This window comes from Astatotilapia calliptera, chromosome 4 (assembly GCF_900246225.1).
Source record: "Astatotilapia calliptera chromosome 4, fAstCal1.2, whole genome shotgun sequence".
In the NCBI taxonomy this organism is placed as follows: domain Eukaryota; kingdom Metazoa; phylum Chordata; class Actinopteri; order Cichliformes; family Cichlidae; genus Astatotilapia; species Astatotilapia calliptera.
This window is the reverse complement of record NC_039305.1, coordinates 19,726,901-19,740,758: the sequence shown is the minus strand read 5'-3', so window position 1 is coordinate 19,740,758 and position 13,858 is coordinate 19,726,901. Positions and strand designations below refer to the sequence as shown.

The following is a 13,858-nucleotide window of genomic DNA, read 5'->3' as shown; positions in this document are numbered from 1 at the left end:
CTGTAGGCACAATTCACTGCACAACACTCAATTACCAAATTTCCAACACACTCCTAGCAAAAGTATACACATGTATGGCTATCATTAACACTAATTTGCCAACTGTCTGGCACACTTTCACATGTGAAAACTTTTTTAGATAATTCGTTCACTTTGCAATCAGCCTAAGCACTATAATACAGGTAAGCTGTGTGTGCGGAGTACAATGGAGGGAGCAGAAAGAGTGAGAAGTAGAGGAGGCCGAGGAAGAGGACGTGGAGGGGAAGAAGTAGGATGAAGAGGACGACAAGGACAAGGAGGAGCAAGAGGAAGACGAGGGGGGGGGAGAGGAAGATGAGGAGGGGGGAGAGGAAGGGTAGGAAGAGTAAGAAATAGAATTGCTGATGACATCAGAGCTACAATAGTGGACCATGTCATCAACCGTGGAATGACCCTGAGGGTAGCTGGCCAACGGGTCCAGCCTAACTCGAGCCGCTACACTGTAGCAAGTACCATAAGGACATCTTGAAATGAGAATTGGTTAGTACAGTCACTTCGCACAAAGATTTGTAGCACTGCCATATGCCAATGAGAAACACACCAATACCATTGATGTAAAAATACTGAAATTGTTACTTTACAGAATTGCTAGATGACCAGATGCTGGGGCAGAGGAAGCATGTTCACTGCAGACCAAGTAACCCATATAGTCATTATGGCGATTGCAAATAATCCTATACTTGGAAATAAACACTTGTGTTTGTTTTGATGTGTTTGAATAAACACCAGTACTTGAAGTTTGGATCCCTCTATGCTTACGGATCTATGACAGAAGTATGAGCTCAAACTGACATAGCCTACCTTGTGCACAGAGAAAGCAAAAGCCAGATGTGTTTTGTATTCATACCATCAGTGTGCAGTTGGCGCATTGTGTGCTTAGTAGATGATGGCTTGTGTGTACTGTTTGATACGGAAACACCATTTTTACGAAGGTGTGAAGAGTTAATCTAGCTGTGTTTGCTTTTGCAAGAGAACTACAATGTTTTGATTATTGGGTGACAGGTTTTCTTATTTGTGTGAAGAGTTTTGCAAAATTAGCCAATGGTTACAAAAAATGTGCTTAAGCAATCAGAAAAAACTGTAAGCACCAGTTTACCATCTCCAACGGAAACAACAGCAAGCAGCTGTATCTGTAGATGAGCAGCTTAACATCAGAAAACTCTGTTTATTAATGTCCTCAAGAGACACAAAGCAAAGACTCTATCCTTTCATAACTTGTTAGAACTGTTTTATTATTATTTTATTTATTTTGTTTTATTATTTGTTATGAAAAACAAATTTTACAATCTAATGATACAGTAATTTTCTTTTCCTTCAGATTCAATGCAATATAAAAACAGAATAGAAAAATGATTCAAAAGAATCTGTGCTATTTTATATAAATGCAAACTGTGTTCTGTTATGTTGTGTATTTATGGAGTCTGCAGCAGAGAGACCCTACAGTAAATGGACAGAATATTCAGCCCGAATACACTCATGTGTATTACAGGGCCACAGTCACATTCACAGAAAGAAAAATCTCTAAGACTCTAATAAATTCCTGTTGTTTCTGTTTATTTTTTAAAACTCCTTAGCAAGAACCTTTTTGTGAGTTTGTAAGTATTGATAAAGCTCTGAAATAAAAGGCCAATACATGAAACTGAATTCACTGATCAATGTTGTTATAAACTGATTAATTTATGACATAAAATACTTTTGTTTAAAAAATATTTTGGTTTGCGAGCTTGTATTTATTTATTATATTGTACACTTTAATCTATAAACCAATAAGTTGTGCAAAGTACTTGTTTATATACAGAGATATAGAACGTAACATTTACATGTACATTAAATATTATAACATTTTTTTAAATGACAAAAAGTGTTTTTTTCTTTCAATTTTATTAGCAATCAAATCAGACTTTGTCATGTTTGTATGGATTCAACGTACAGAGTCAAGCAAGGTCGTAACTACTGAAGTTCTCCTCTTCCTCTCATATTGATGTCTGCACTGTAGACTGGGCAGAGACAAATGGCTTAAACAATGATCAGAAATTATATTTGGCTTGCTTTTCTCATTCTTATTCCAGCAGCCAAAAGGCAAAGAGGCAGAGTTCACCCTGGAGAGGTCAATAATCTGTCACGGGGCAAGTTGTAATTCTCCTTTTAAAATTCAGGTTTTGATGAATGAAATACCCTTCAACCTCAGAGTTATTTTTTAAGATTGTTTTTGTTTTTCTTCTTTTAAAAATGTTAAAAACACAGTCTCTATTACTGCTTGAACAATCAATGTATCTCTAATCATGTATCAGCGTCCATCTGTATGCAAAGTAAGCTCCCCCACAGGCTTGATATAATGCTGCAGGTTGCAAAAGAAGAATAGAAGCTCCTGGGAGATCACCTTCAGCACCAACATGTTCTCTGTAGCTCTGCTGCTGCTGCTGGCTGCTGGATCCTGTGAGTCTTACTGAACACAAACACTGACAGCATGAAAACTACACACTTTTAATTTGACTGCATTCAATGCGTTTTTTTCCACAGGTGTAAACTGTGAGCAGCTGACACAGCCAGCCTCTGTTATACTGCAGCCAGGTCAGCGTCTGACCATCACCTGTCAGGTCTCTTATTCTCTTGGCTCCTGGACAGCTTGGATCAGACAGCCTGCAGGGAAAGGACTGGAGTGGATTGGGATGAAATGTACTGGGAGCTCTTACTATAAAGATTCACTAAAGAGCAAGTTCAGCATTGACTTGGACACATCAAGCAACACAGTGACTCTAAATGGACAGAACATGCAGCCTGAAGACTCTGCTGTGTATTACTGTGCCAGAGAGTCACAGTAACACAAACTGTTAAGACCCCTGAGCAAAAACCTCCCAGGGCCTGAACAACTGTAGCATGAAGCCACCAGAGGAGGAGCTCTAAGACCATGAATGAATTTAAGATGTTTTTCTAAGAAACTTACTCTTGTTGTGGTCTCATAACTGTTTAAATATGGTGGGTTTAAATGATGAGTAACAAACACTTGAATAAAATAATTGGGTGAACAAAACTTAAAGAGTATTGAGAATGTTATCTGTTCAGATGGATTTTAGATCTATGATTTTGGGTCAAACAAAGGAAAACTGCATCTGTAAGGAATATTAATACAGTACTAGTTTAAAAGAAATTAGTGGGGGGGGGGGGGGGGGGAGAAACAGTCAGTTGTGGATTTAGTAATCCGCGGGTTCATCTCCTGAGTCATGTCTGAGTGTGCGTATACAAACACAGCTTTGTGTATGTAGCTGAATGTTTAGTCAAAATTATAAATAAAAAAAAACAAATGAAAATAAGATCATGTGGTTTTATTTCATATTTTAAAAAAAATGTTTAAGGAGACGTAGCCACTTAAAAATAAATTAAAAAATAACTGGTATAACTGGGTAGGCTACAGTATTCTGTGTTTGTCTGATATCAGAAAAACACTGAAAAACGATCTCTCAGAAGAGATCCTTGATCTTAAGGTTTTTATTTCCTCGTTAAGTCAACTTATTAAAAATTTTATGAATGGTTGACCTGAGGAAAAAGTATAGTTTCTGCAGTCAGAAGGTTGGCCTGAATAATTCAAAATGTAATGTGTTAACGTAAAGGAGAGGATTTGTGTTCGTCTTTGGGGAGGAGGAGCTGATGTAAACTATGATCTCTACCATGTTTGAAGACATGTTGAAGAATATAAGACAGGGAATACACGATTAACCACCACTGTACACGGAGCAGAGACAAATGGCCTTGACAATGAATCATCCTGAATTTGTGGCTGTTTTTCTTATCATTTATATTTACTGGGCCGGTAAGGGAAGTGCAGTCGTTTTACTAACATTGTTGTGAAAGTGAAATGATAAGCTTGGAAAACAGTCACTAATTATTCTTGTTTGTCTGTAGGTACTGAGAGCCAAACACTGACTGAGTCTGAATCCGTGATTAAAAGGCCTGGAGAACCACACAGACTGACCTGTACATACTCAGGGTTCAGTGATAATAGACATATTGCTTGGATCAGACAGGCTGCTGGAAAAGGACAGGAGTGGATTGCTTGGATCTACTATGATGGTAGTGACAGCCACTACTCTCAGTCAGTCAGAGGCTGGTTTACCATCTCCAGAGACAACAGCAGAAAGCAGGTGTATCTGCAGATGAACAGCCTGACAACTGAGGATTCAGCTGTTTATTATTGTGCTCGAGAGACACAGTGACACAAGAGGAAGAAACGCTGTACAAAAACTCAGGACATCAAACCAAGTCAGAAAAACAAAACAATGCTCAGTTTGCTTTCTGCAGTTCACTTTGAAAAATTATTAAAGATCAGCGCACCGAAAGAAAGACATAGTACGGGATTATCAGGACCTCATATCATTAAATATTGTATCTTGTGTGTGCTCATTTGATCTCTGTTATTTAATAACATAATAATAATAATATAATCTGAACTAATGTTGGGAATTATAATTTTCTTTTGCATAGACCAAAACATTTTTAGAACTGCCAGTTTTAAAATTTGAATTTGAAATTTGTCAGCAAACTTCCTCACTCACTGTTATATTTATCCTAAACAAGTGGTGTTAAACCTAAATAAATTCTCCCTGTTCACTGAAACATTTATTAATGATGTCTTGATAAATGTTCAATCATCCAGGTTAGGAAATCCCCAAAAGTTGTTTCTGTTCATCTGGACGTAACGTTTTCAGTGGGAGAAACTCATCAGAGTGACATTTTTAGTCTCAGCTGACTGCAGGTTTTCCCAACCTTATAAACAGTACATTTGCACAATGACTGAAGCTAGCACCACTGATAAACAATGAGCTCTGAGATCAGTTTCTTCATCATTTATATGGAAATAGTCATTCACTTTGACCAACAACCACTGACCAAAGACCATGGATGAGTGACGAAATGTTTGTCATCCATGGTCCACTGAAAACGCAATGTCCAGATGAACAGAATCAACTTTTTGGGATTTATAATGATTAATCATTATTTATTAATGTCAGAGGTCAGACTATTTACACCGTTTTAACAGATATGTAGATCAAAATCAGGTAGACATTTTGTAATAACAGAAACTTATTATGGGACCTTGGTCAAAGTTTGAATGGTATGAACAGTTTATAAGGGTTTAAACTAATATTTACTTGAACATTTTATAGCATATTAGAATAATTCATTTCTGTTTCCTGTGGAATTGATGCAAAAGCCTGATTTATTTCTTTTCTACTTATCTGACTTCAGTAAAGTTGACAGCGAGTTAAGGACATGCAGTTTAACAGTATGGACTACAGGACAGGACTGCTGCTGTTAACTATCTGCTGGGCTGGTGGTTAAGAATACGTAGCCACATAAATATCAATAATGTTAAAGATCCATGCTACATATTTTCTGAAATCAAAAGTGTTGTTTTTATGAAAAAAAAAAAATCAAACTCAGTCATACTGTGCGAGTTTAATTACAGGACTTTGTTTGATCACATCCAGTGATTCTTTTCCTTCTCCCTTTTAGGAGAAAGTGAATGATTAATCTTAATGATATTTTATACTGGGACTGTCAAGCAGTGTGTCTGTAGTGCTGTTAGGTTTTCTTTACAAATCCTTACAGCACTTGGGTGATACAGTGTGTGTGTACTAATACCCTGCTCCAGTCCTGCTGCTGGTGAGCCCGATGGTTGTTCCTTACTCACACTCACCTCAGAGGAGGCTCATAGGTCCACATGTTTCCAATAGGATAGCAACTCAGTTGGATTTGTTTAAGTTTTGATACATTTCTGTTTTAACACTCAAATTCTTAACCCCTTAATGCCCAGTGTATCATATTCGATTCATACAGTTTTTGTGTTTTTGTGTTTTTGAGACATCTACATCATCAGTGCGTTTCCTCCCCCAAATAAAAATCTAAATAAATTTCACATTTTAAAGCAAAAAACTGCACAAAACAACGCTGGATGTAGCAAATATGATACAAAATAAAATTCATATGTTTTTTTTAAATATATTTATTTTTTTATTGCAAATTCTGTAGTCATGAATGCAAAGTTTCTTTTTGTGTTGAAACTATGACGTCTCTTACTGTGATAGTCATCAAACCTGTAGTTTCCTGTGTGCCCAGGTGTCACTGTTGCAACAAAGGTTCACAGTTCTCCTGCTTCTTTCAGTTTTAACTCTGGACCAAAACACTCGGATGTAACAGAAAACGTCCATCTAACTTCTCAGTGTGGGATTTCTTGGAGGCGAAAGTAATTGATCATCAATCACCAGCCACAGAGAGCTTTCACTTCATATATATTTCAAACTTTTGCATCTGAAATCCAAATGATCTTACTTAGCTAATGTACTTTAAGATTTTGTTTATTTATTTACAGGACAATGAAAAAATGAAAATACTGCAAATGGACTTAAATATATGATATTCAGTAACTGAACTTAACTAGTTGCTTTTGTCGTAGATTTTTGTGTTAATAAAGTCTGCAACCAGTTGTGGTGAAGCTATTTTATTACTGCATGCAGCAGAGCAAACACACACATCAAAACATCACGGTTATACAGTCATAAGAGCTCTAACCTTGGGGCGTCACAGTGTCCCTTTTATAACATCACACAAACTCTCTGTATGTCTCACCCAGGCTGCTGCTGGACAGGGAAGACTCCCACTATCATATCCCAGATGCTGGCCTTCCTGAGAGTTCATCATTCTGAGCGATAGTGAAACATCCTTAGGCTTTGCTAAGCTGTTTTTCAGCAGGTCATACTGACACATACTTCATGTAAGCAAATAAAGGTTATACAAAAATCCTACAGTGAAGTTATAAACACCTAAATGTAAATGTGAGGGTTAACTAGATTTTTCCCCATTACACTTTCCAGAGCAAATTTAGGTATTGAAATAAGTTGTGAAAAAAGGTATTATGACCTTTTAATTAGTAAGGAAACATGTTATTTTATTAGTTATTTAGGCAACTATCAGTTAGTTTGACTGGCTTGAAGTTGTGTTTTTCATGTCCAGAAATGATTTTATTTCTTTTTGGCTTCACCAGTTTGTTAAAAGGAACTTTAAGGGCTCTTTATGGCACTGTTGTGCCCTTGAAACCAAGATTTCCAGTAGCTACTGCTGCACATAAATGGTTTACAGCTAAGTCCCCATGTTACACACAAGTGCTGCAGTAGAAATAATGAATTACAGGGACTGGATCCATATAATGCACACAAATACCATCAGCATGTTGCCAGTGGAACATCAATTTTGGGTCATATACAACACAGCACATACTGCTTTCTATGTAAAGGAGTGGCTTGGCTGCTAAATGCTTAAATCCTGCCATTAGTAGTCACACAAAAACTTGGGCAACTTTCTTTGAATACTTCTGAGTTTGAGATCTTAAAAAAAGACCTTTGGTATGAAATAAGTCTTTTGATGTAATTCAAGTTTTAATATTTGAAAATTTATGTATTATAAAGTAAAAATAAACTATAATCAAAAACAAGAAAATTGTAATTTTCTGTTTTTTCACGTTTTTACTTTGAGAAAACTGGTATTTGTCAGTGAGGAGGAGGAGTCGATGCAAATCCCATTCTTTCAGTTAATTTATATATGGTGTAGAGTAAGTGTTGTGACTCAATCTAATAGACAAGCTTTTGACTGGACAACAACTTTCACGACTTTAACAATGATCACATCTGTTTATTTAGTTATTTTACACATACTGTGTTGTTTCTTGGCTGGTAAGGACACATTTTGTTGAACATTTAAACTGACAAAACAAAAAGTGATTGAACTAAAAAGTTAACATTTCTGTAGGTACTGAGGGTCAAACGCTGACTGAGTCTGAACCAGTGGTTAAAAGGCCCGGAGACTCCCACAGACTGACCTGTACATACTCAGGGTTCAGTAGTGATTATGCTACTGCTTGGATCAGACAGGCTGCTGGAAAAGGACTGGAGTGGATTGCTTATGTCAGCAGTGGCAGTAGCAGCATCTACTACTCTCAGTCATTCAGAGGCCGGTTTACCATCTCCAGAGACAACAGCAGAAAGCAGGTGTATCTGCAGATGAGCAGTTTAACAACTGAGGATTCTGCTGTTTATTATTGTGCCCGAGAGCCACAGTGACACAAGAAGAAGCAACACTGTACAAAAACTCATCCAAGTCAGAATTTGCTTTCTTCCATTCAAAGCATGTCCAGCACATTAAAAACAACAACAACAACAACAAAGATCAAACAGCTTCATCAAGAACTTTGAAGATTAATTCTGTTTTCCTATTTTTAAGTGGAAATTTTTTAATTCATTTTGTATGATTGTGTTAAAAGTTTTAAAGAAGTCATAAAAAAAATCCTCTGAAAACTGTTAGTCTTTTAAAAGTTTCTTTTTTCTATTTTATACATCCGTCTGTATGCAAAATAAACTTCCTTCCAGACTAACATAAAGACTTTATTTAATATACTTGGTTGCAACAGAAGGAGAGAAGCTCCCTGTAGAAAACTGTAGCTCTGCTGCTGGATGCTGTGAGTCTCATTGAGCACAAACACTGACAGCATGGAGACTACACATGGTTACTTGTATTAGAACTGTGTTTAGCATGACCTAAACAAAAACACACATAAAATGTGCTTGAACAGTTATACCATGAAATCACCAGAGGGAGAGCTCTAAGACCATGAATGAATTGTAGATTGTTTTTATGACATCATATTATGTGACTTTTAGTGTCTTTTGTGTTCATGATATCGTCAGTTTAAATTATGCCCCATGAGTTAAAACGTTATAGCACAAAACCACCAAAAAGAGGAGGTGTCACGGTCCTGGGTCTCCTGACCCAGCGTTTTTAGTTCTTTGTGATTTTTGTATTATTGTACTTGTGTGTGATTTATTCTATGGCTTCTAGTTTTGATCCCTTGCCCTTCATGTCTCTCTGTGTCCCCTCTGTTCTGTGTAATTGTGTGTCTTTGCATGTTTGAGTTTCTTGTTTTCTGTCACTCTGCATTGTGCATTATGTTCTCATGGTTGGTTTTTTGTTACTCTCTCTAGTCTAGTCTCTTGTGTTCCCAGCTGAGTATTTCCCTGTGTATTTTGGTTCTTAGACCTCTGCCTTATGGTTTATGTCTCTGTATTTCTTAGTTGCTGTCTCCACTGTGTCAAGTTCGCGTCTCTGTGTGATACTTCCTGTTTTACTTTGATGGTCCATGCCTCATGTGAGTGTTTCTAGCTTTGCTTGTCTCGTCAGTCCTGATTTCTCCCAGCTGTGCCCTCCTTCTGTGTCTCATTCCCCTCGTTACTTCCCAGTGTATTTAAACCCTGTGTTTCTCTGAGTCAGTGTCGCGTTGTCCCTCATGCTGTGTGGATCTCCCTGTGTGTCTCTCTGTGAGTTTTCCAAGTTCCCAGTTTAGATTAGTTTGTATGTTTTTTCCCTGCCAGCAAATAAAGCTGAGTTTTGAGTTCACCTCCCTGAGTCTGTGAGTCCTGCACTTTGGGTCCAACTCCTGCCTGCCGCACAGCGATTCATGACAGGAGGAGACTGCAAAACTGCTAATGTCACTTGATATATACAGCAGCACAAAACACAAAGACTCAACATACACTCTGCAGACTGAACAACAACAACAACAACTGTTACAATGATCAGACCTTTTTATTTAATATTTTTTCTTTTTCTGTTTTATTTCTTGGCTGGTAAGGACAAACAAATTAATTGGAAAAATAAAACTATGTGAGGAAAATTTTATTACACTAATGAACTCTTAACACTTTTAGATACTGAAGGTCAAACACTGACTGAGTCTGAATCAGTGGTCAAAAGGCCTGGAGACTCCCACACACTGACCTGTACATACTCAGGACTTGGCGGTGATATTGCTGCAGCTTGGGTCAGACAGGGTGCTGGAAAACGTCTGGAATGGATTGCTTTGATCTACGGTGATAGTATCACCTTCAACTCTCAGTCATTCAGAGGCCGGTTTAGCATCTCCAGAGACAACAGCAGAAAGCAGGTGTATCTGCAGATGAGCAGTTTAACAACTGAGGATTCAGCTGTTTATTATTGTGCTCGAGAGCCACAGTGACACAAGAGGAAGAAACTCAGTACAAAAACCCATCAAACTATGCCAGACACTGATTTCAGGTTTTTTTCCCCAAAATTATAGACAATACATTTAACTCCATCCTCACACTCAGAAATACAATAAAGCTGGTTTTGTGAAGCCTTTGTGTTGTATAGTTCTTTTTTTTTTTTTTGGTGGATTTTTACATGTAAATATTGTTATCTTCTGTGTCTGAATTGAGAGTTGAAGGACTTTTGTTTTTAAGAAAAATAAATCCAACACTATATTTGTTTTTAAATAATATTTCCTTTTAATTGTACTAAAATTGTTTCTTACTACTTATACTAAATGCCACAGTGTGATCTGTTTTCTCTTATAATCTGTCAGCATCCATTTGTATGCAAATCAAACTTCCTCACAGGCTGATATAAAGTCTGATATCATGCTGTCAGTCACAGAAGAAGATGAGAAACTCCCATCAGAGCATCTTTAGTACCAACATGTTCTCTGTAGCTCTGCTGCTGCTGGATCCTGTGAGTCTCACTGAACAGAAGCACTATGATCACTATGAACAGAAAGACTATTGTTACAGTCTGCAATGTTTTCTCCACAGGTGTGAAGTGTGCACAGCTGACACAGCCAGCCTCTGTGATTGTGCAGCCAGGCCAGCATCTGACCATCACCTGTCAGGTCTCTTATTCTCTTGGCTACTGGACAGCTTGGATCAGACAGCCTGCAGGGAAAGGACTGGAGTGGATTGTGATGAAATACACTGGGGACTCTCGCTATAAAGATTCACTAAAGAGCAAGTTCAGCATTGACTTGGACACTTCAAGCAACACAGTGACTTTAAACCAACAGAACATGCAGCCTGAAGACTCTGCTGTGTATTACTGTGCCCGATACCACAGTAACACAAAACATCAGCAAAGCTGAACAAATTGAAGTGTCTTTATTCAAAAAAATTAATAAATGGGGGAATTCCTTAGTGGATCACAATTCTTGATCGAGGTAGTTGTAGCAAGAAATTAAGCTCACGGCAGTTCAGCATCAGTTTACCATGACCAAAGGAAACAACAGAAAGCAGCTGTATCTGCAGATGAGCAGCTTGACATCAGAGGACTCTGCTGTTTATTAATGTCCTCAAGAGACACAAAGCAAAGACCCTATCCTTTCAACTTTTTAAAAATTATCTTTTAATATTTTTGGGGCTCTCAAAATTAACATGATAATCACGATTAATGCGATTAAAATTAAATTAATTGTAATTATTAAATTAAAAATTTTTACGCAATCAACCCATCTGGAGCACAGAAAGGACAAACTTTGGACAAACTGCCCGAAATGTGTTTACAGAGACATTTACAGAAAGCATGGACAGAATATGCAGCTTAAAGACGATGCTGTGTATTATTGTGCCAGAGAGTCACAGCATCATAAAACCATTAGGAGACCTGAACAAATACCCTTTATTGGCTGAACAGCTGTTTCGAACAGCTGTTTCTTCAGTTCACCAGAGGAGGCGCTCCAAGACCATAAATGAATTCTGAAACTCTGTGACATTTTTTTTCCTAAGATGAATCTTAAAGCTGATCCTTAAAATGTCGCAAAACAAAACTGAAAATCACTCATAAGTTTAAATTATGCACTACATTTCAAACAAGAAAAAAGGAGGCGTTTGCCTGCTGGAGTAAAATCTATTTTTTCTAATATTAGGCTTGGTAAAAGAAACAGATGTTAAGTTGCACTGGTGAAAACTTAAATAACCTTTTTATAGATATTTAACAGAATACTTAAGATGTTTACATGTTAGAAAAAATTCTCTTGGAAAAAAAAAAGCTATTTGCATAAATCTCCTGCAGCTCCGTGTCTTTGACAGATGTTTGGAAACAGACTAATATAAAGTTTTATACTTCTGTTAAACAGAACTCATTTTTATTTACTTTGTTCATACTTTACAGTAAAATGAACCATTATCATAAACACAAACACTGATGCTTCACAGAAATCTGACAAAACCTAAAGGTGCCAGTAGATCAGCATTTAGAAAACTTTAAACAAAAAGACACACATGTATATTGTAGTTTTGAATTCCTGATTTCCTGGCTTCCAAAAACAAATGCTTAAACATGATGTACTATTGAAGGGAGTAACAAGTATAATTTTTACTATTTACTATAATTTTTACTATTATACTATACTAACAAATAAATAAATAGCTTGGGGAGTCTTACCTGAAAACATTTGCTTAACAAGTAAAACATTTCAAATAATAATGCAATGAAATGATCAATACTACAAGTTACAGTGTGGTTCTGTATTTGAGGGAGGAGCTGATGCAAAACTGTGTTCTAGTTTATCTTTACATAAAACAGAGAGTAAATCATTGATGTACCCACTGTAGACTGAGCAGAGATAAATGGCTTTCATCATGATCAGACCTTGTATTTGGTTCACTTTTCTCATTCTTTTAGTGAACTGGGCTGGTAAGGATTATAGATTTACTGTTACTGATGAAAACACATGAAATGTCTGCATCATTGTATCTATTGAGCTGGGGTTTTTTTTGTAGGTACTGAAGGTCAAACACTGACTGAGTCTGAATCAGTCATTAAAAGACCTGGAGACTCCCACAGACTGACCTGTACGTACTCAGGGTTCAGTAGCAATCACTGGAACGCTTGGATCAGACAAGCTGCTGGAAAAGGACTGGAATGGATATCTGCTATCAGTGATAGCAGTACCTACATCTACTACTCTCAGTCAGTCCAAGGCAGATTTACCATCTCCAGAGACAACAATTTGGTATTTGGTATTTTTGAACATATATTTGCTTGACTGATTTTCCATTCACACAAGTTCATCATGTTCTCTCTTGCTTACAGGTTTTGGACCCTGGGAGAAGCTTTTAAGTGCATTCAATCTAATAAACACTATAAAAACAACTGAATAATCAGCTGAATTGTAGAGAAAAAAAATCTTTTTCCACAGTATTGACCTCATCCAGTCAGAATCAGTGGTTGTACAGCCTGGACAGGCTTTAACATGCCTGGTTATTCATGGACTGATCAGAAAGAATGAAGAAAAATGAATGAACTAGATTTTGGTTCATTATGGAGGATGAGACTTTCACAAGGCTTTGAAGAAAAAGTGCAACTACCACACATATACTTCAAATAGTACAATGACATTCACAGTGGTAAAATTGCAGTCTGAAGACACAGCTGTTTATTTCTGTGTATGTGGCCCCTCAGTGTTACCAGACATCAATAAACCTACACAAATATGCAGTACATGAGACTAAGCCACCAACAATTAATAATAAAAACACAGGCTAATGCATAAATTAATATATTTTCATTCTGTTCATTAAAAAAACAAAAAACGTGTTGACATATTTTAGTTGTTAGATGTCTTAAAAGCAGTTTTCATCTTTTTCATATGTTTTTGTTTTGTCTCATTTGACATGTCTGTGAAATTAGAAAATGCGTTTCAGTGGATTTAAGCTAATTGTTATTAATGTATGTTGTACTTCTTTGATTACTTTTATTTTCTTGTCTTTTTTGTCTTCTCTCAGGGTATTACTGATAAAATCCATGTTTTACAGATTTTACAGATTTGTATCATTATTAGTCAAGTTAAATAAACAGTTTAATCATAATTTAATGAATCAGTTTATTTTCTTTTTCTTGCACACTGTACATAATGATTTTCTCTCTCACATGGGAGGAGTCAATGTAAAACTTGAGGTCTTAAGTGTACTTATCTGACTGCTGGGAA

General features: G+C 36.8%; 1 gene segment (V, D, J or C); it reads left to right on the top strand.

Annotated features, from left to right (window-relative positions):
* The first annotated feature begins 2,415 nt into the window (after positions 1-2,415).
* LOC113020972 (Ig heavy chain V region 5A-like) lies at positions 2,416-2,861 on the top strand. The segment is given in 2 exon segments: positions 2,416-2,475; positions 2,560-2,861. Coding segments are annotated over 2 exon segments (345 nt in total).
* Positions 2,862-13,858: the final 10,997 nt, after the last annotated feature.